Here is a 22,638-nt window from a genome sequence, read left to right as displayed (position 1 = left end):
AAAAAAAAAAAAAAAAAAAAAAAAAAGACCTGAATTCTACACTAAGGTATTGCCTATATTTTTATATAAAGTAACATTATTTTAATTAATTTATTCTTATAAAATTGGAATCACAATACCTATTTGATTCACTAGGCTACCCTAAAAAGTTACTAGCAATTGGTTGTTTTAAGGAACAATGTCAATTTATCATCTCCCCATTCTTTTTTTTTTTTTTTGTATTGGGGATTGAACTCAGCACCTTGCACTTGCAAGGCAGGCAGGCACAGTGCCACTGAGCTAAAATAAAACCCTGGCTCACCTCCCTATTCTTAACCCTAGGCTTCTGGACTCCATGGTCCTGTTCTCTCTAAAGGTGCTAGAAATAAATCCTTGCTTACCTCTCCTTAGTTTCCAGCAGCTTCTGGGAATTTATGACTGGCATCTATACCTACCACTCCAATCTCTGTCTACATCTTTACATGGCCTTCTCCCCTCTGTCTCCAAGTCTCTTTCCTCTTTTTTTTTTGGAACCAGGAATTGAATTTGGGTCCTTGGGCTTCCAAGGCGGGTGGCAGAACCTCTGAGCTAAATCCCCAACCCTTGTTGTTTCGTTTTCTTAGAAGAACCCCAGTCACATTGCGTTTAGGATTTACCTTAATCCAATGACCTTGTTCCATATAAGATTGCATTCTGAGTTTCCACAAGTACATGAATTTGGGGGTGCTGGTCCAACTCAGTATACTTACCTACAAATGACAGGGTGTTAGCAAGATTGAATATAATCAGATTAAAGACTGAGTGAAGTGTGAACAATATTTCTTTGTATATGTATTTAGACTTCTATTTCATCAAACAATTACTTTTTTCATTCAAAATCATTTAAATGCTTAGACTATGCTAAGGTGTCTGTTTAAGTGCTTAAATGCTAATGTTTAAATGCTAAGGGGACTATTAAGTGAACAAAGTGCACTAGAGTTAGTTTGCTGAAGCTACCAGTGAGAATAGCTGCTGATATGGACCATATACTCTCATTTCCACTCTTTGACCCTCAGCTGATAAAATCACCAGGGCTCTTTGCTCCCAGATACTGATGCAACAACTGCGCTCTAATTTTAACAGCCATGTCCTGAAATACTAATTATATGTCATTACCTTAAAAAAAAAAATCTGTCCATGTCAGCATCTACTTATAAAATCTTCTATGTACAAGAATTCTGGCTAACCTAACTCCTACATTAATTGTGAAATGACTAATTGTCCAAATTTAGGGTTTGAAATTAAGGTGACATTCCTACTACACTACTCTCTGTTAGCAAATTCATTAAAAATGGCAAATTGGGAGAAATGAAAAAATAATCAAACGTTAACTGCTTTTTAGCAATAGCTGCTAATGAGTTCAAATTCTTATTAGTTCTCCATTGATAAGAATTAATTCAGAAAGTAGAGCAATGACTCCATGATATTTTTTAAATTTCAGCATTATTGAGATTAAACCAGCCTGGTTGGATATACTAACCTTATTCTGAGGAACATGCTAGGCACATGATGTCTATTCTTTGTTACAAATCACTGCCTTCATCTTAACCCTCAGATGACTTGATGCAAATCCCTCTCCTACTGACTTTCAGTGAAATAAAAACTCATATTTACTAGTATCATTTTTCCAATTAGTTTTTAATTCACTCCTGACTCTTTAGAAAAATTCTTAAGACCCTCAGGAATTAACTGATCTTACTTACAGTGATTTGTTTCATCATTTAATATGTATTTAAGCACAAAAAAACAGTATAATAGATTTATCACTAGTGTTTTAGATTATGCCACAGCATTTACATTAAGTTTTACTTAGCATTTTTATATGATTTGTTTTATGCCACCAGTATTTTCATGTTTTGGCCAACTTCTTTGGAAATACAGAATTTCCCTCCATTCCCATCCAAGAGTTTCTGAATTATCCTAGCAGCATGCTACCTATGAGCTATGTCTGTAACATTTGGTATCCTAGCCACCAGCTACAAGTAGCCATTGAGCACCAGAATTGTGTCTTCCCAGAACTGAAGTGTGCTGTAACCATATAATACGCACTGTATGTTAAATATTTTGTATGAAAACAAGGTAAAATACAACATTTGATTTTATATTGATTATGTTTCAAAATATTTTATATATATTGGGATACACACACACACACACATTTTACTCTACACTAGAACTCACTATGTAGCCCAGGCTGGTCTCAAACTCACAGCGATCCTCCTGCCTCAGCCTCCCGGGTACTGGGATTACAGGCGTGCGCTACCATGCCCGGCTAAATTATATTTAGAGTAGATAGTGATAGCTTACATGTAAATCTTAGTGTCTTTTGCCAGCCAAGAAGTCAGGAAAGTTTCTAGTCTTACATCACATTGTTTCAGATTTATGTAGCCCAGGCTGGTCTCAAACTCACAGCGATCCTCCTGCCTCAGCCTCCCGGGTACTGGGATTACAGGCGTGCGCTACCATGCCCGGCTAAATTATATTTAGAGTAGATAGTGATAGCTTACATGTAAATCTTAGTGTCTTTTGCCAGCCAAGAAGTCAGGAAAGTTTCTAGTCTTACATCACATTGTTTCAGATTTATTTAAATGGAGTGAGTGAATTTAACACATCTCAAAAACTAATTTCTAAAGATCTGTGTACAATTCATATTAAAGCATTATTTCTCTTATTTTACTCCATAATTAAATATCATAATTAATAATCTTTGAATATGTTTACAATTTTTTTTTCTAATTGATCTGACACTTTATGGCACCAGTGGAAATAAAAACAAAGAAATATGGGTTAGGAAAAGAAAAGGTATTTTTTGATCTAAAGCACACACCAGTGTCGTACATTCAGTTTTATTTGAAGTCACTCTCTAACTTCTGTGAGATGATTTACTGCTGAAGTCTGTTTCCCTGCTGCTATCTCTGAGCAAGCCCAAATCTTCCAAGTGGTTAATAAACTTCTTATCTTTTGAATACTGAAATAAAATAAACTTAATCCTCAGGGTGGTTCAGACAGCAGACCAGGAGCCTTTGAGATGCTTCCTAGAGATACAGGACAACGGGGTTTTCTGCCTTGTGTGGTTATCAATCTTTCCCTTGCATGCATGTATGTGTAAGGGCATTAAAGGTGCTTCTCAATGATAAATGTCAGTAGAGTCACAAAGTGAATATTAATTTCAGGATTTTCAAGGTCAGTTGTGTGCCCAGCTTCATTGTTAATAAAACTTTTACCATTTCTACTGCTCTAAAAATATGTAATCTTGGGCTCTATTTTCCAAGTGTCAAAGAAATTGAGCAAAATATTTCAGTATGCCTATATGTTGCTCAGAAAAAAAAGTGTCCTCGCAGTGTCTGATCTGTTAGTTGAGGAAAATATTTGTAGTGACATTAAAAAGATCAAAGCATGGGTTTAGAGGAGCTAGGTTAGGTAGAAATGGAACAAACAGATGATTGCAAGGTCTAGAGAGGAGCTAATGTTCTTAAAAAGCAGTTGAGTATATATGGCTAAAGAAAAGAGAAAATTGCAGGAGAAATACATAAAGAAGATTTTTAAAAATCTGTGATGAAGCCTTTCATAGAAATAGGTGTGGAATTAATTAACACAAGAAATGAGAAGTAAACGGGAAAATACGAGGTTATGACTGTGGGAATAAATGTACAACAGGACATGGCTGTATGTAGTGTAGTACCTTGAACTCAGCATGATGCCAAAACTGTAATATTCATATACCCATAGTGCTACCACCCACACACCTGCCTGGTTTAGTCTTGCCTGGTGTTTCCCATCTCTGAGGTAAATTCCGAGAATTGCCAGTTATTCAGATCATCTTTCAGAAGTCATTCTTGAAGCTTTCATGTTCTTCATTTCTTTCCTTCTAGCCATAGTCCTATTGCTTTTGTCTTTAATAAGGTTTTCAATTTTATCTCCTTCTCTTCATTTCTACTACCATCATTCTAATTAAATCTGTTAACCTCTTTTTTTAAGGGGAGGGAATTAAAAAGTTATCCTACTAAGTAGTCTTCCAACATCCACATTTGCTCACTGAAGTTCATTTTTTATATGGCAGACAGAGCAACAAATGCCAAAACATGACTGTTCTTTATTGAATCTTAGAATAAAGATCAAAATCCTCCAAAATTATTTCAGGCATAGTATATTCTGGCTCCTGGCTCACTCACACCTTGTTTAAATTTCTTTCCTTTTGGCTGCTTGTTGTCCATCCTCCTTGAACTATGAATTAAGTGGCTATTCTCATTGTTTCTCTCTTCAATTCTCTCAATTCCTGGTACACTAAAAGTTGCTAAAATGTATTGAGCACTTCCTTTGTAATAGACACCATTTATAGATTTACTATTAATCTCTACAACAAACTTGCAACTAGCTAATGGTATAAAACTCATTCTTTAAATATAAAGAAATTTAAACTCAAAAATGTTAAATAGCTTGACCTGGACCATGTAGCCTGAGTGAAATTTCCAGATCTGAACCCAGGGTCTCTGACTCTAGAGGTGACACTCTTTACTGCTGGTCTCTAATATGAAAGATTTATTGGAGGGGATTTGCTGGCATTTCCTATGTCAAAGTAGACTAGAACTCTGACTTTTGTAAAAATTATGTGTTAGGAAAATAGAGTTCTAAATTTCTTCTTCAATTTATAGTCCCTCCGAAAAGAGCCTGTTTACCCAATGAAGTTGCTTATCTTTTAAAGCTTGGAAACAGATAAATAATAAATTTCTTCCCCCAAAAGATGGTATCTTTTAAGGTAGGATTTTTTTTCTGTCATTAAGTAGAAAAATCTGTTCATTTGCCTGTCTGAGAAATATCACTGCTTCCTTTTCTTCTAATAAATGACAGAAAGCTCTTTTATAAAAACAATCTATACATGTCATTTATTGCTCTACTAAAACTACAAGCATCAAATATTGATTCTTCCCATACTAACCTTGTTACAAGCCAACTCAGAGGTTGCTGGAATTTAGTTACATTATCGCCATGGGAAACACACTGGCTTGTGCATAAACTGAAGACACCTGCTTCTCTGATGCATAGCTATTTATAGAGAGCTGAGATTTTTGTGTGAAGAGGTACAATCTCGATGTTCATAGAAGTAGGAGTCTCAAATCAAGAGTCCAGAAAATGCCCTTCTGATGGATTTCTGCTTGTGACACTTCCATAAGAATTAAACATCAGTTTATGGTCTGCATGTTAGGCAAATAAAATAACAAAACCAACTCTATATGTATTATTTATGAGGTGGTAGAAAGGCTCAATTTGTGATGACATTTCATAAAAAGTTTGGCTTCTTTGTAAGCCTGGCTTGCTTGGCCAGGTTTGATTTGTAAATATAACCATGGATGAGTGCTACATACATTCTGCCAGGCCTCAGGGAAATGCAATATTTCTCATCTCTCCTCCCACACACATCTTGTCACTTCTTCTAACAATCCTGACAATGAAGAGAAAATACTTTTCTAATTGTCTAGTGGGAAACTCAAATTATGAAAAAGTTTAAAGAACTTGATTTCAGATTAACAATATTAGTTACCATATTATTTAAACACTTTCCTTTATATGTGACATCCTATCTACAATGTAGAAATTAGTTTATATAGAAATATAGAAATATGACCTCTTGAGAAAATCGTGCTGAGTATATATGAAATTGGCTGAAGGATACATTATTATTAAAAATGAAAACAGGATTCAAAATTAAGATTTTTTCCCACCCCAGGAGCCAGGGATTTAGCTCAGTGGTTCCGCTGTGCAAGGATCCTAGTTCGATCCCCGGTAACAAAAAAAAAAAAAAAAAAAAAAAAAAAAAAAAATCACTCAATGTTGGTCTGTTTTTCCCCTACACAGATAATTCACATTTTCACTATTTCTATTTCATTAAAAATTTCTCAAGTTTTTATAATTTCTTAAAAAATTATTTTGAAAATTAGTTTCTTTTATAAACACTTCTTTCCAACATGAATTTTTAGAGAAGCATCTTGAGAAAGAGTTGAATGTTTACATTATTTAAAAAATATATTTCTTTTAAAATATGTTATTGTAGTACATGTTTGTTGTACATAATGATTAGATTTACTATGGGAAGCTTGAACATGTATATAATACTTCTTAATTTGGTCCCCTTCCAGCATCGTAATACATACTACATTTTGCGAAGCTTGGTAGAACATTGTTTGAACTGTTGATGATGTTCATCAAATTAGAAAAGCACTATAATGATGTCATCCTTTGGAAAAAATGGTTTGCTTTCTCAATATGAGATTAATTCAATTCTCCTTAAATTTTTCTCATAACTTTTACTTGAAGTCTTATCATCTGAGATCCTTTTCCAAGCAACTGGTAGTTTTTATATTTGCCAACTTCTAAGATGTATTCTTTAAAATCCAATATCAAGGCCAATACCCATCAAACTCATTCACACTGGTGTTTCCTGATTCATGAGACTTGTCCTTTATGCTTGAGCAACTCTGTCCCTTTTGCCCTCAGGGAAAATCTTAATTGTTCTTCAAGAAATGTTCCTGACCAAACTTCCCATGACCATCCCCCATAGTATTTTGATAGGTATTCATTAGTAATTCTATTTCTAAACTTCCTGTATACTTAATCATCTCTTCTTAGCCTTGATTATATATGGCCTATTATTTAACTTCAGGTGTTTTCTCTGTTTTAATAAAGTATAAATGTCATAGTGCAGGAAATAGCACTCAATGCTAAATACATAAAAAAGGTCTGATTAAACCTTAAAATCAGGTGGTACTCTTTTTTAAACTTTTTAATTACAGTGGATAGTAAGCAGATCCAAGTTAGTTGGGAAAATACTTTAAGAGTTAGTATGATGTGATTTGTTTGACACCAATCTTCATTAATAGTAAATATTAAATGTAAAAATAAGCACATCTGACTAAACTTTGTTTTTATGCTCAATGTTTGATATTTGGTATTTTATTCGGTTTTCTAAATCATAAAAAGTTGATTACACATTACATGGAAGTCTCTGGTTTCACTGGTTTGAAATCTTAAACATAAAGTCAGGAATCTTCACTATGCTGGACATTGCCTTTATTTCCCAAAATCAATTCAAAATACTTGACATACCTCACCGACATATACTGCAGCTTGGTGTGTTAATGGAAGTCTTGAGCTATTTTCCTAAAAAGAAAGGTCTTATCTTGAGGCCAGTTCCAGACTTCCTTCTTTATAATTAATTAAGTTTATTAATACAGTTTAGGTGAACATTACAATGACATTCATCATTGGGGATCTACATCTTTACATGATATTTTTTGGTTCTTATTTTTTTCCTGCCCTTCAACCCCTTCACTCCTACCTATTTACAAAGATTTTGTTTCTGTTTTATCCTTTTCTGATATTTATTTCTTTCCCTTCTTTCTTTTTCCATACCCCTCCAAATTTCCTTTCCCCTTTGGACCTTTTCTTCCTATTTCACATTATCTAGTATACATTTTGATCCTTATTTACATTTTCAGTTTCTCACACCAGAGAAACTATTCAGTATTTACTTATGTGTGTCCTATTTATTTCACTTAAGAGTAAGGCTTCAATGTGCATCCATTTAGCTATAAATGCCTGTAGTTTCTGATATTTTGTGAAGGAGTAGTACTCCATTTTATTAAAAAAAAAAAAAAAAAAAAAAAACACATCTTCTTTATCCAGTCTCTAGTCGATGGGCAATTGGGCTGTTTCCAAATTTTAGCTATTACAAACTATGCAGCTATAAACATGTGTGAGCATATATCACTGTGGTATGACTCTTTCAATTCTTTTGGGAGGATACCCAGCAGGGAAATAGCTGGATCAAATAGGACTTCTAATCCTAGGTGTTTAAGGTATCGCAATATAAATTTCCACAGTGCACCATTCTGCACACCCACCAACAATGGAGAAGGGTTCCTTTCTTCCCACAACCCCTGCCAGCATTTGTTAGTGGTTGATTTCTTGATAGCAGCCAATCTTTCTGGGGTGAGGTGGAATCTCAGTGTTGTTTTCATCTGCATCTCTCAAATGACCAATGATGTTGAACATTTTTCATATGTTTATATGTTGCTTTTAATTCTTTGTATAAAAAAATGTCTGTTCCTTTCAGATGCCCATTTTTGAATTGGGTTTTTTAATTTGGGGGGTCTGTTTTGTTTTGGTTTTTTTGTTTTTTTGCTTGTTTGTTTTAGTTCTTTGTATATTCTGGATAGAAGACTTTTGTCTGAGGAACAGCTGGTAAAATTTTTTTCCCATATTTTAGGTTGTCTCTTAGCTCTGTTGGTGATTTCTGTTGCAGTGCAGAAGCTTTTTAAGAGGAACTTCGGGATAAAAAGGAATCTTTCTCCACTGTTGGTGAGAGCATGAACCGGTGCAACCACTGTGGAATTCAGTATGGAGATACCTCAAACAACTAGGGTTAGAGGTTCCATTTGACCCAGCTGTTGCCCTGCTGGATATCTTCCCAAAAGAATTGAAAGAGTCATTCCTGTAATTGCGTTTATTATCAAGCCACTTCACCTTCTAGGTTAAATCCAACAAATCTTTCAAAATTATTTAATCAGAGAGAAAATTACAGCTGTTTCTATTAGCCTATCAAAAATAAAAATATGCATCAATTATATGTCATATGAATCACAGATAATATATGTCTCTGTCTACATTTATTATATATGTAAATACACACTCATATATAAAAAATGACATCATTAAGTATATCTATCATGACTTAGTAGACAGTACCTATTAAAACCAAATGTAAACTGAACAGGCAATAGCTACTTTCTCCTACTCAGTCTTGTCAGACTTCTATGGTCTTGTAATTGAAACCTACTCCTTCATTTTTACTTCTTCCTTGCCAAATTACTGTCATATCTCCTAACTGTGTATGGTTCAGTTAAGAAGGGGTTTCTTTATGTTAATAATTACATTGCCCGAAGGCTTTTTGATGTTGCATACCCCATACAGAATAGAAAGAGATTTCATAAAAATATCATTAAAGTTGTTAACTACAGGAGAAGTAAATCAAGGAAGCAATCAAAGCATGTGCTTTATTATCAATAAATGCAAGTACTTTCAGAAGTGGTTTGCATTTTAAGCACATTCATTGAGGAAATCATCAGCAGTATAAACTATGGCTGAAAGGAAGACAGATTTGAGGTCTGAGACCAGTCAGATCACTATACATAACTACTTAGATTCCTTGTTATCCATCTTTAAAATTAGAATCAAGAATAACTTTAAATTCAGTAAACTGATAGAGATTGAATTATCCTCAGAATTCTGTCCTGAGTTGAAAGCACACGATTTAATAGTTCATTATTTGAATGACAACACGTGTGACAGTTTTTTTTCAATAACCACTCTTGCTTTAGTTCTAAAAGAAATAATAGCTGTTGATAATTTAGGAATCTTAGAACTCATTGTACTACACAGTCTTCTTTTTTTAAAAAAAGAACTTTAAATATTCAAGTGCTCAACTACATATTCTCTGACACCAGAATTTATCTTCATTTTTGGACTTCCAGCTGAGAAACATCAGTATAATGACTAAGAGACATCAGCCTCTCCCAGTACTAAGACAGTGGAATGCATTTTTCTTTGAAATCTTCACATTGACATTATTATTTGAAAGGAACTTATTTAAACTTCAAAGACTCTTTTGAGAAACATGTATTTGATAAACCACAATTTCAGTTTTAGAAGTCAGGATGACAGATGCTTAAATATATATTTAAATAAAAACAAAAAAGGACAAAAGAGATTAATTTATTTATGTTATATTGCATCATGATCATCAGAAACAATATCTTGTAAAACTTAAATTATTTGGTGCATTAAAAGAGATGAATTCAAATGCCTGTGGAATATTTGTAAATTTTAAAATAGATACCTATTTTACAGATATAGTTTAGCTTTGGAAAGATTGTACAAGCATTTGATTAAAAGTTGATGATATCTCTTTAAAGTGACATACTGCCATATTTCCTATCATAACTAATTAAAAATTTCTAGAAATTATTTGATGATAATCACTGTCAGAACTAAAAGAAATCAGTGTTATCATCTAGTCCATTAGGAACTATCAGAGAAAAATAGAAGTTACAGACTCTACACATCAAAAACAAAACAAAACTGTACTCATTGCATTTTTGAAAGTAGGCACACGATTTAAGGGACTTCACAGATTCCGTGATGTCAATAACAGCTCATTGTCATAGTGAGTTACCATATCTCCTGATGATCCTCTTTAATTAATCAACTGTATCTCATTACCCATGAAAACCAGCCCTTCTTCACCCTCACCCCCACACACACCCATCCTGCCTTAAATATGATTATGGAGTATGTGATTAATCATACTTCGTTAAAGATCGGGCTAATTTCACAAGTAATTTGGGGGGGTTAATATGCAGGAATTCCTCATTATAAAGTGTTCAGTTATGTTATAAATTTATATATACAGTCAAAAATGACTATTTCAGGGCACATGGTGACATGTACTACATCTCATTTACTCTGCTGTAACTATTTAATTTCATTCTTCGATACAGCTGTTACTATGAATTTCTACTGTAATGCAATATTAAATTTAAAAAAGTAGTCGACTCGCCTGACATTGATTGATGAGTCACTTGCATAGATTATTCATCTATTCTGAAATCTTTGTTCTTTGAAGAAGTAGGTAACTTGAATGGAAATGGAGAGAAATTAGATGCAGTTTTCCACAAAATTATTGTCCAACGGAGGGCATCAGTGGAGACTATTAAAGACATTTTAAAAATGATGAACAGTTAAGGCCATTAAGTTTCTTGACTGACATACAAAAAATGTAATGAAATGGAAGGCAGAAGCTGTTAAGTGTATTGATTGCACATCTAATTCCCATCTTTGAACATCTTTGCATCTCTCTATGTCTCACTTGCAGCTCATATGCATGGGATGCATCACATATGTAAAGTTTACAAATTGTACTTAAACATATTTTTAGATATTCATCTGATAGGGAATTCGTGACGCTGATTTTATAGCACTTTTGTGCAGAAGAATAGGAATATAAAAGCTTAAGTGAAACAGAATTGACACTGGTGAGAAAAGTTATGGGGTAGAATATGCCACATACAGGTAGCATTTGCTTTAAATCAAAGCACTTATATGTTCTCAATGAAATACATGTATATTTGGTGGAAATAATTGGATTAATCTTTCTATTTATATATAAATGAAGATGGGTTTTATTTTTATTTTAATATCTGAGGATATTAAAATTTATCAATACTATAAAGTCATAAAATAAATAATATTTTAAGACAAAAGAGTCAAAATAGGAAATAATTTAATACTGAAGGGTGATTCTTTTCAGGAAAAGAAGGCATTTGGAAATTTTACCACAACAAATACAGTGGGGATTGGCTCTCTATTGGTGAGAGCACATACAGTGTTTATGAATACTTGAACTAAATACTCTAAATGTTCCCTTTCATTTCTGGTGTTTATTATCTCTGCTTGAAATCCTTCTGGAAACCCAAGCACTCACTTTTCTATAACAGTGGACAATGAGCATTAAGACACACAAATACAATTGATGAACATATGATTAGGGTTAGTATTATTGGTCTTAAATGAGTCCAAATTAGGACACTTACTGCCTGGTGTTTTCTGATTAACAACTGGTAGGCTGCATACATATAAAGAAATCACAACATAGGTAAAAGGCACACAGGCTTACTTGTATGCAGTATACATAGATGCATATATCCACTTTAGTTCTCATCAGATGAGTTAGGAAAACATTCATTTCTAATCACTTGTAGTAACAATAATGACTCAATACAGTTACATGGTTTAAACTACATTGTAGTAACAATAATGACTCAATACAGTTACATGGTTTAAACTACATAGTATGTTTCAAGAACTAGGTTTGTGATGTATCATAAATGATCAAAATCATTCATTTGACATGCCCTTGTTGAATGCTTTCTATATAGCAAGCATTGTATATGACCATATGGAGCAGATAGTGGATCTTATTATTTAGAACACTAAGTGAAATATTCTGATCATTTTTCTCAAAAAAGACAGGATACTTAGCCCAAGTGTCTGGAGTTACCGGGGGAAAGAATGTGATCCAAAATTTGCTCTTTTGAGATTCTTGTCTCGAGCTGCAAATATCCTTAAGAGTGTATTTTTCCCCCAACACCCTTTGGAAGTTCATGTGCTGTGGGCATATCTGATTGCCACAGGTTCCCAAACCTCAGTGATCTTCAAAGAATCATTGATAAGGTATGCACCTCTTTCCCTTCTGAGCAGTGCTTAGCCCCTGCCCTTGAGAGTAGTTTCCCAGAATTCTCTTCCAGACCTCGTTTGCTCACCTCAGGCAAATGAGCCATTCAGAGCCTCTTTCCCGCCACAAGTAGAGCCTCGGGAAACTCCCGTGTCATGTCATGGACACTTCTCATACTCTCCTTCACAGCAAATTTGCCCCCTACTATGCACACGAGGGGTCAGATGAGATGCCAAATCATTTTCTTCTTTTGCCTTTTGACATTTGTAGTCTATTTGTATTGTTTCCCATCACTCTGTTATGCTCAGATGGGATGGTTGAAAAGAAACTTCCAAAACATTGACTCCTTCCTCCTTGTCCCAGACACATATGAGGCTTCCTGGAGTGCTCTTCTAGAAAATAAGGTCTTAGCTCTATCTTCATCCTTGCATGCATTACATAGCACAGCAGGAGTGAATTTAGTCATTTTAGGGCCTGAGTCTTTGCTCCCAGGTTAAGTCACATTTATATCAACCAGTCTTAGTTTAGTTCGGCCAAGAAAGAGCAGAAAGGAAAGCACTCAGTTAGTAGATATTTCATGTACCACAGGACCACACCTATGTACACTGTGTGAACCCTGTCAAAATCCTGCATCCTTCATATTCAGTGTATATGGGTATCAAGAAAATCACTGAGTCTCGGTTCTGTCACTCCTCTGCTTCCTTCCTTTCAGGAATACAGATTTCAAATTAGAAATGTCCCTTCTTTGAATGTTTACAGAGTTATTGTGAATATATAAGTAATCATTAAAATGGAAAAACAATTTTCACTGTTTAAGATAATGCCCTGTGAAAATACAGTTGAACAATGTCAGTAGACAAGCTTTTATTTCACTTTGTTTTCTTATCACGCAAAACATCCACTTTATAATACAAATAGAATTATGTCTAATTAAACCATGACACAAGGTGAGATTTCCTGTTGTTTAGTATTGTCTTCTAAAGTTCACTTTTGCAGACTTTGTCAAAGAATTTAATCATTTATGGAGCCGAGGCCACTCATAAAATGTCTGTCAAATACAGCTCTTTGGCAGCGAGAGTCCTCATTGTGGGAGAAAGAACACATCACAGAGGAATGGAAAAGCAAGATCAAACTGGATAAAGATAGATTGAAATATACATGGAAAATATGTATAGCATATGTATCTTTACATTTAAATATATACAAATAAGTGTGTATATCTCTACATGCATGCATGTTTCTTAGCTCTGTTAACCAAAAGGACCTAAAAGCAGAAATATTGAAGGAGCAGTTAACACACTTAGCATTCCAATCTTTGTCCTTAACCCCATTCTCTATTTAAAAAGAACCAGAAATCCTTGGAGAAATGTCTGATTGCAGAGATGGAGTAGGATCCAGAGGAGCCAGAATACAAGCAAATGCTAAAGAAATAAATAAAAGCAAGGAAATGCTCCAATAAACAAAGGGGCAGGTCACCAAGGACACAGGAATCAACTTAAGGGCTCTGGAGCAAATCTGCTACACTCTGAACCCCAAAATAATTCATGACAGTAATGAATTAGAGATTGTAGAAAGGAATCCATGCGTGCATTGAGGTAGTAGATACAAAAGTAGAAATACTGGCTCGTAGAGTAAAAAGCAAACATTTCTGTGTCATAAGACACACATGAACAGAAGTATTTTGATTTAGCGATTGTGGACCTAATTGTATTTACAAGCATATTATTTATCCTTGATTACATAAAGTATTAGTTATGAGATATAACACTAAAAAGTGCAATTGAAAACAAAATCCTAAATATTATTTAAAGGACCCCAAATCAGACAAAATATTAAATTACTGAATAGACTAAGACAGTGCGATGTCTTATCCATAGGTGAGCTGTCTATTAAAGTAGAAGTAGATGTTCAAGTACCCTAATTGTATTTTCTTTTTCTGCAGCATTTAGCAACACACAAAGATACACTGTTGGGGTGGAAAACTGCACAGACTATAAATTTAAATTCAGAATCCTACTCTTTTCTGTCAGTAATCTATTCACTTGTACTCTTGGGCCAGTCTTTTTAACTATAATGAAATAAGCAATTCAATTAATGCAAGCTTTCTCTTGAATTGTAAAAATTAAATGATGCTAAGTTTTCACTATTTTATATTTATGTTTTTATGTTGATACTGCATTTGGATCTAAAATTTCCACATGTTGCTATTATTTTCTCAAGTTCTAAAAGATCTAATTTTGTTTTGGAAAATCCAACCCTCTCATCCTAATCTATTTCTTTTATACACAGTGCAAGTTCCAGGGCCAGTAGAAAATCTGCAAGCTGTATCTACCTCACCTACCTCAATTCTTATTACCTGGGAACCCCCTGCCTATGCAAATGGTCCAGTCCAAGGTTACAGATTGTTCTGCACTGAGGCATCTACAGGAAAAGAACAGGTAGGTAAGGGAGTGGGCTACACAGCTTCCATCTACAGGATGAGGCTAGGGCCGGAGACTGAGGAGCAAATGTGATACAACTGAGTAGTTATCACAGTCATTGAATCACTGATTCATTACAAGACACTTGTTATTGGAACTGTTTATCAGTTTAATTGATTCTGGTGATGAAAAAGGCAAGGGGACAGTGACATGAAGTCGGTAGAGATCATGCCAATTTTTAGTTTAAGTTTGGGCCTGAGTCAGTAACCATAAACTCTTAGTCCCCACAGTCCCAGGGTCATTTGCTCTTAACAATCCTTCTCCTAGGAAATACTTGCCTTTATATGAAATGGCCTGGGCAAAACTGCTTTTTCATTCTCGCATATTTTATAGTTATTCTCTCCTCTCCTCACTATCAAGCTCTGACCTATGGTTTTTCACTGTTTTTATAGAAATTACTTCAATTATTAGCATAGATGCTAAAAAGAAATAAATTAGTTGTTCATGTAAAGAGTTAATAAGTTTGGGTAGATATATGAAATGTCATTTTTATTTTGTGACATATATGACTATTAAGATGTTAACTCTCAGATTCTCTTTCTTTTTTTCTTTTTTTCTTTTTTCTTTTTTTTTTTTTTTTTTTTTTTTTTTTTTTTTTTTTTTTTTTTTTTTTTGGTACTGAGGATCGAACTCAGGTCCCCAGGCCACCAAACCACTGAGCTAAATCCCCGACCCAACTTTAAGATTCTCAAATTCATGTGGAAGAGATAAATAGCTAAATTGACAGGAAAGGGACCTTGGGATATCAGAGTTCTACATTTTGTGAAGGTTGCCAAGCATAACGTATTATTCATGTTCTCACATAAACTACATGAAAGGGATTTTTATTTAAAGTATTTTTCTATAGTCCTACCTAGAAATAGTTATGTCCAGTCCAGGTTATATGATAAGACAGCATTGTATGAGCTGCTCCTATATAATTTTGCTTGATTTTTTTTTCTATTCTCATGCTATTTTTAACTGATTTTTCAAATATCAATTCTATTCCCTTTTCTGGATACTTCAGCCCTTCTGTAACACATTTTACAAACCCTTTTAAATAAGTTTAAAAACGGAATTACCCAGAATAAATATTAGTGTGGGAAACATTTTATACAGCTAAATACGAGATCTTCTAGAAAGTGCTGGATCTGATTTCTTCAGTGACCTTCACCTTTGGTACTTCCTTGCCTACAGTTGTGAAGTAAAGCTGGGCATAGTTTTGACCTCCATCACGACATTTTGAGAAACAAAAATTGTTGATTCTCTTAAGTGAAATAAAAAGGACACACATGCAAATACCGAATAATTTATCTGGTGTGAGAAACTGAAAGTATCAAGAAGGATCACAATATATAATAGATCATGTGAAATAGGAAGAAAGGGTGAAAGGGGAAGGGGAAGTGGGAGGGGTAGGAGAGGGAATGGAATTAATATGACAAAATGAAAAGATGGAAACAAAGTCTTTGTAAATAGGTAGGGATGGGGGGGTTGAAGGGAGGGTAGGGGAAGGGGAAAAATAAGAATTAAGATATATTATGTAAAGGTACAAATCCCACTGATGAATGTCATTAGATTGTATACTTAAAATGTACCAACAAAATTAATAGGTACAAGCCAATTTTTTTTTTTTTTTTTTTTTTTTTTTTTTTTGCGGCAAACCACAGGACAATGTCAGCAAGCAAAGAAATAATTCTGTAGTACCTAGGTGAATTATTCCATTACATTATTCTACTTCAGGTCCAGAAGTAAATTTGTTATGTCAAGGATTTACAAGCCAACTTCTACTTGTGAAGGTTTTGGTATGAGTAGAAAAGCCCATGCCATTCTATGCATTGGGCTGTGTTAAGCAAATGGTTAATGACTATAAAAATAGTCTGGTGCTCTTTTACAGAGTCTGCAGAGTAATTTGGGCTCTAGTGAGGGAATATGTGTTACAAGTAGGATTTTACAACAACTCATTATAAGGCTAAAGGGCCATTATGTATGCAAGGCTCTAGCATCTAATCACTGATAGCACAGAATGGCTGCCATTTCTGCTCTAATGTGCTTCCTTAGTAACAGTTTGTCTTTTTATGTCTCCAGAGTATAGAAGTTGATGGACTATCTTATAAACTGGAAGGACTGAAAAAATTCACGGAATATACTCTTCGATTCCTAGCTTATAATCGCTATGGGCCAGGAGTATCTACTGATGATATAACAGTGGTTACATTTTCTGATGGTAAGTTATAAACAGTGAAATTTTACCTTCACGATTTCCATAAAAATGAAATATTATTACATGTATGTCATAGATTCAATTTTCACAAGCTGATTAAGAGTGACAAAGGACACTACATTCCTTGTAAAGGGTATAATCTAAGAGGAAGAGATGACCATCATAAATATATATGCACCAAACTCTAGTGTGCCCAACTATATAAAAAAAATACTAACAGACATGAAAAAGTCTTTGTAAATAGGGAAGGGCAAAAGGGGTGAAGTGGGGGCAGGAGAATGGGAAAAATAAGAATCATGTAAAGGTGCAAGTTCACAATGATGAATGTAGCTGTATTGTTTACCTAAATGTACCAATAAACATAATGAAGAAAAAAAGAGCACAGTCTTCAAAATTAAGCAGAATGTCGAAGCCAAGCCTTGGCACTTTCTAGCTAAGATCTTAGGACAACTAAAAAAAAAAAAAACTATATATAGAAAAAAAATTAAATAAACACTAACACAATAATAGTGGGAGAACTCAATATCCCACTGTCACAAATAGATCAACTAGACAGAAAATAAACAACAAAAATACTAGAGCTCAAACTCTTGAACAAGTGAATTTAACAGATGTTTATAGAGTATTCCACCCCACAGAATCAGAAAACACATTCTTTTCAGCTGCACATGGGTCATTCTCCAAAATAGACCACATATTAGCTTATAGAACATTTCTAATTAAGTGCAAAGGAATTGAAGTTATCCTCTGTATATTATCAGACCATAGTATGAATAAATTGGAAATCAATAACAAAGTAAACTGCAAAAAATTTACAAACACATGGAAATTGAACAAGACACTTATGAATAACCAATGGGTCACAGAGCATATTGAAGAAATCATACACTTCCTACAATTAAATGACAAAGACAATAAAATATATCGAAATCTATGGATACAATGAAAGCAGTCTTATAAGAGAATACTCACATTAGAAAAACAGAATGAACACAATTACATAACCTGATGCTGAATTTCAAGCTTCTAGAAAAAAAAAATGAGCAGGAAAAACCCAAAACTCATATAAGGGAGGAAATTGTAAAGATCAGAGAAGAAATCAATGCAATGGAGACTAAGAGAACAATACCAAAAATCAACAAAGCCAAGAATTGGTTTCTTCAAAAGAATAAAAAAAAATTGACAAACCCTTAGCCAACATTATCAAAAAAGGAAAAAGCACAAATCCATGCACTTAGGAATGAAAAGGGTGAAATCACAATGAACCCAGCAGAAATCCAGAGGATTATCAGTACCTACTTCAAGAAACTTTATGCCACTTAGATGGAAAATACAGAAAAAAACAGATGATTCCTAGACTCATATGAATTACCAAAGTTGAATGAAGATGATGTAAAAATTCTAGACAACCCAATATCAATCAATGAAATTAAAAATCTAATTAAATACTTATCAATCTAAGAAAAGTCCAGGCCCTGATGACTTCACTGCTAAATTCTATAAGACGTTTAGAGAGGAACAACTGCCACTGCTGTTTAAAGTCTTCAATGAAATTAAAAGGGAAGCAATAATACCAAATTCATTTCAGAAAGCAAGCATCACTTTGATGTCCAAACCCGAGGAAGACCCAAACAAAAGAGAATTATAGGCCATTCTTACTAAAGAACATAGGTACAAAGATCCTTACTAAGTACTGGCAAATAGGATGCAGAAGATCATCAAGATCATACAACCTGATCAAGTGGGGTTCATCCAAGGGAGGCAGGGATGGTTCAACATATGCAAATCAATAAATGTAATACACTATATAATAGAGCCAAGGATAAAATCTATATGATCATCTCAATAGATACAAAATCATTCAACAAAATCCAACATGCATTCATGATAAAAAAAAAAACTTCAGAAAATAGGAATAGACAGTCTCTACCTCAATATGATGAAAGCCATCCATGAAAAACCAACAGCCAATATCATACTAAATGGTCAAAAACTGAAATCCTTCACACTAAAATCAGGAATGAGACAAGGATGTCCACTATCACAACTCCTGTTCAATACAGTTTTGGAAACATTAGCCACAGCAATTAGACAAGAGAAAGAAATAAAAGAAATAAAGACAAGAAAGGAAGAAGTCAGACTGTCATTATTTGCAGATGACATGATACTCAATATAGAAGACTCCCCAAAAACTCCCTCAAAAGACTCCTAAACTTAATAACCAAATAATTCAGTAAGTAGCTGGATACAAGGTCAACACAAAAAAAAACTATAGCTTTTCTTTACACAAAAAACTGACTCGCTAAGAGAGGAATTTGGCAACCAATTCCTTTCACAAGAGCATTCAAAAAATTGAAAAACATAGGAATCAATCTAACAACAACAACAAAAAAATCAAAGACCTCTGCTCTGAAAACTACATCACTCTGAAAAAAGAGTTGGAAGAGGATATCAGAAAATGGAAAGACATCCCTTGCTCCTGGGTAGGAAGAATCAACATAGTGAAAATGGTCATACTTCCAAAACTGCTATATAGATTCACTGCAATTCCAATTGAAATCCCAGGAACATATTTCACAGACCTTAAGAAAACAATAAAAAAAAATTCATTTGGAACAAGAAGAGACCTAGAATAATATAAGCAATTCTAGGCAATACAGATAGAGTAGGTGGTATCACAATCCCCAATTTAAAACTACACGACAAAGCCACTGTGATAAAAACAGCATGGTACTGGCAAAGAAACAGACCTGAGGACCAGTGGAACAGACTATAAGATGCAGAAACAAGTCCAGATACACTCAGCAACCTCATCTTTGTCAAAGGAGCCAAACACCCTTGTTGGAGGAAAGATAGCCTCTTTAATAAATGTTGCTGGAAAAACTGGGTTTCAACTTGACATAGATTAAAACTAGACCTATATCTCTCACCATGCACTGAACTAAGATCAAAACGGACTAAAGATCAAAATAGTAAACAGAAACACTAAACTGGCTGGAAGAGAGCTGAGGCAGAACTCTTAAAGTCATTGGTGTAGGAAATGATTTTATGAACAAAACCTCAGTTGCCCATGAACTAGCACAATCAACAAATGGGATGTCTTCTTATTAAAAAGCTTCTGCATAGCAAGATAAATGACCAACAGTGTGAAGAGACAACCCACAATGTGGGAAAAAATTTTCAGCAGCTATTCTTCAGACAAAGGGCTATTGTCAAGAATATATAAAGAACTTAAAAAAAAATCAGACCTCCCAAATGTAAAGACCCAATCCAAAAATGGATATATGAAATACAGACATTTCTCAAATAAGTAGAAATAGAAAATAAACTCATGAAAAATTGTTCAGCATCAGTAGTCATTTGAGAGATGCAGATGAAAACAACACTAAGTTTCTTCTACACACAAGAAAGAATGGCTGATATTGAGAAATCAAACAATAACAAATATTGGCAGGGTTGTGGGAAGAAAGAAACCCTTCTCCATTGTTGGTGGGTGTGCACACTGGTGCAACCACTGTAGAAATCAATATGGAGATACCTCAAAGAACTGGGACTAGAAGTCCTATTTGACCCAGCTACTCCTCTACTGGGTTTCTTCTCAAAAGAATTAATCATACCACAGTGATATATGTGCACCCATGTTCAATTTATATTATCTAAAACTTGGGAGCAGCCCAATTGCCCATCCACGAGAGTCTGGATAAAGAAAATTGGTTGTTTTGTTTAATGTGAAATAGGAAGAAAAGGGACAAATGGGGAAGGGGAAATGGGAGGGGTAGGGGAAAGGAAAGAAAGGAGTGGAATTAATATGAAAAATTGAAAACTAATGGAAACAAGGTCCATTGTTTATAGGGAGGAAAGGCATTGAAGGGAGGGAAGGGGGATGGTGAAAAAATAAGATCCAACATTATGTAAAGGTACAAATTTCCAATAATGAATGTCATTATATTGTATATCTCAAATGTACCAATAAAATTAATTTTGAAAAAGAAAATATTAAAAATCAATATGAAAATGTGTAGTTTTAATTTTACTGTCCTAACAAACAAAAGATTAGACATATTTTTTAAATGTCCAAAAAGAGAGGAAGAGATCTTTATGAAGAGAATGAACCTAAATAAGCAATAGCAGGGAAAACTAGAGACGTATGAATGAGAAAAGATTTTGAAGTTTAATAAAAAGTGGGAAAAAGGAGTACAGCAAAATATATAATATGGGGAAAATGAAAACTCAGGCAGGTGCAGAAATACAGAGATTACTACCAATGGATATTAAAATGACAAGGAACTAGTTATTTTCAGCAATAGTTTGCCTGTTACTGTATTTAATTCTATAAATTATTGATCTTTTAAATTTAAATGATTTTAGCTTGTGATTCCTTAACCAATATGTCCTCCTTTAATATGAGAAAATATCTGGGTGGAATATTAATGGAATAAAGAAGGATAAGCATGTTCTTAAGGACAAGGCAAAGGAAACACAGGGATGATACTTATTTGCATCTCAACTTCAAAAATATATTTCACATGTAAGACTATTTCAGTATTATTTTAATGTAATTCTTCTGCCCATCCATCTGATTCTGCTATTGAAGATAGAATAGAATATTTATTGGCAGAATAAATTACTTCACAACTTATAATTATAAAAAGAAAAGAAAACCAAATGAAAATGAACATTTTACATAATTTATGTAGATTTCATTCACACATTGAACTGTAATACTGTGGCCTTATTCTTCACTTTGGTTTTAAATGTCATAAGTGAGAAAGATAGATTATTAATCATTAGTCCAGAATTATCTTCTGGAAGTGTTACGGTGGTTAGGGCTTAGAAAATGTGTCACTGAAAATGGAAAAAGCGTTTCAAGGCCTTAACCCCAATAAACATCACAATAGAAAAAACGCTAAATCCCCTCTACCTGATGCATTTGATAGGAGAAAGCAGGGACTCTATGGTCTCTTTGGAGTGGGCACCCTGACTTTGTCTCATTCATCTTTATAATCAACTCAGCTAGAATTTCCAACAGAAATCTATACTTTTGGCTTCTGTTCTCTTATTGCCCAATCAACTTCAATATAATGTTTTCTTGTCTTGACTAAAGCTATTCATACCCAGGTTAATATGTCATTTACATGTATTTAGTCACCCTTAATAGTCATCTAAGGGGCTTGGGATTTAGCTCAGTTGTTCCCTGCCTCTCAAGCACAAGGTCCTGAGTTCGATCTCCAGTAACAACAACAACAACAACAACAACAAAAAATCACCTGTTTCCCACTCCTCAGTCAGAAGGTACTCTTCTTCTTGGACTTTCTGTATGTAGAAAGAGGTAGATGTTTTCAAAGTTGAATGGGCTGATCCATGTAATACCTAAAACAATACATGCATACATTAAAGTGGCTAATGATGGTTATTGATAATAATATGTGTCTCTATCTCATTACTTTAATTTTTCCTAAATATAAAGAATAGAATCTCTGCATTCCTCCTAACTCAGTAAATATTTATTGCATTGATGAGACAGGTTCAATCAAAACTACAAATGTTTGTATGGAAAAAACTTTATATTTAGGTCTTACCATTTGTGGAGCTAATTTAATACATCATTGTGTTGTAAAAAGCATCACATTTCTTATCATGTTAGAGGAATCTTT

At 34.0% G+C, this 22,638-nt stretch overlaps 1 protein-coding gene across 3 annotated transcripts in view; it reads left to right on the top strand.

The window, feature by feature from the left end:
- The window catches only part of Dcc (DCC netrin 1 receptor), a 1,126,179-nt gene that overhangs the window by 793,355 nt on the left and 310,186 nt on the right, over positions 1-22,638 (top strand). For all 3 annotated transcript variants that reach the window (XM_033757479.1, XM_033757478.1, XM_033757477.1), the window contains exons 10-11: positions 14,594-14,742; positions 16,849-16,987. In XM_033757479.1, coding sequence (XP_033613370.1) covers positions 14,594-14,742; positions 16,849-16,987 — 288 coding nt within the window. The remainder of the gene's footprint in view (positions 1-14,593; positions 14,743-16,848; positions 16,988-22,638) is intronic.

Source organism: Fukomys damarensis, unplaced genomic scaffold (assembly GCF_012274545.1).
Source record: "Fukomys damarensis isolate Sample0158 unplaced genomic scaffold, DMR_v1.0_HiC HiC_scaffold_30, whole genome shotgun sequence".
Lineage (NCBI taxonomy): Eukaryota > Metazoa > Chordata > Mammalia > Rodentia > Bathyergidae > Fukomys > Fukomys damarensis.
Note: the sequence above shows the minus strand (reverse complement) of the source record. Positions and strands in the feature narration are given on the sequence as shown.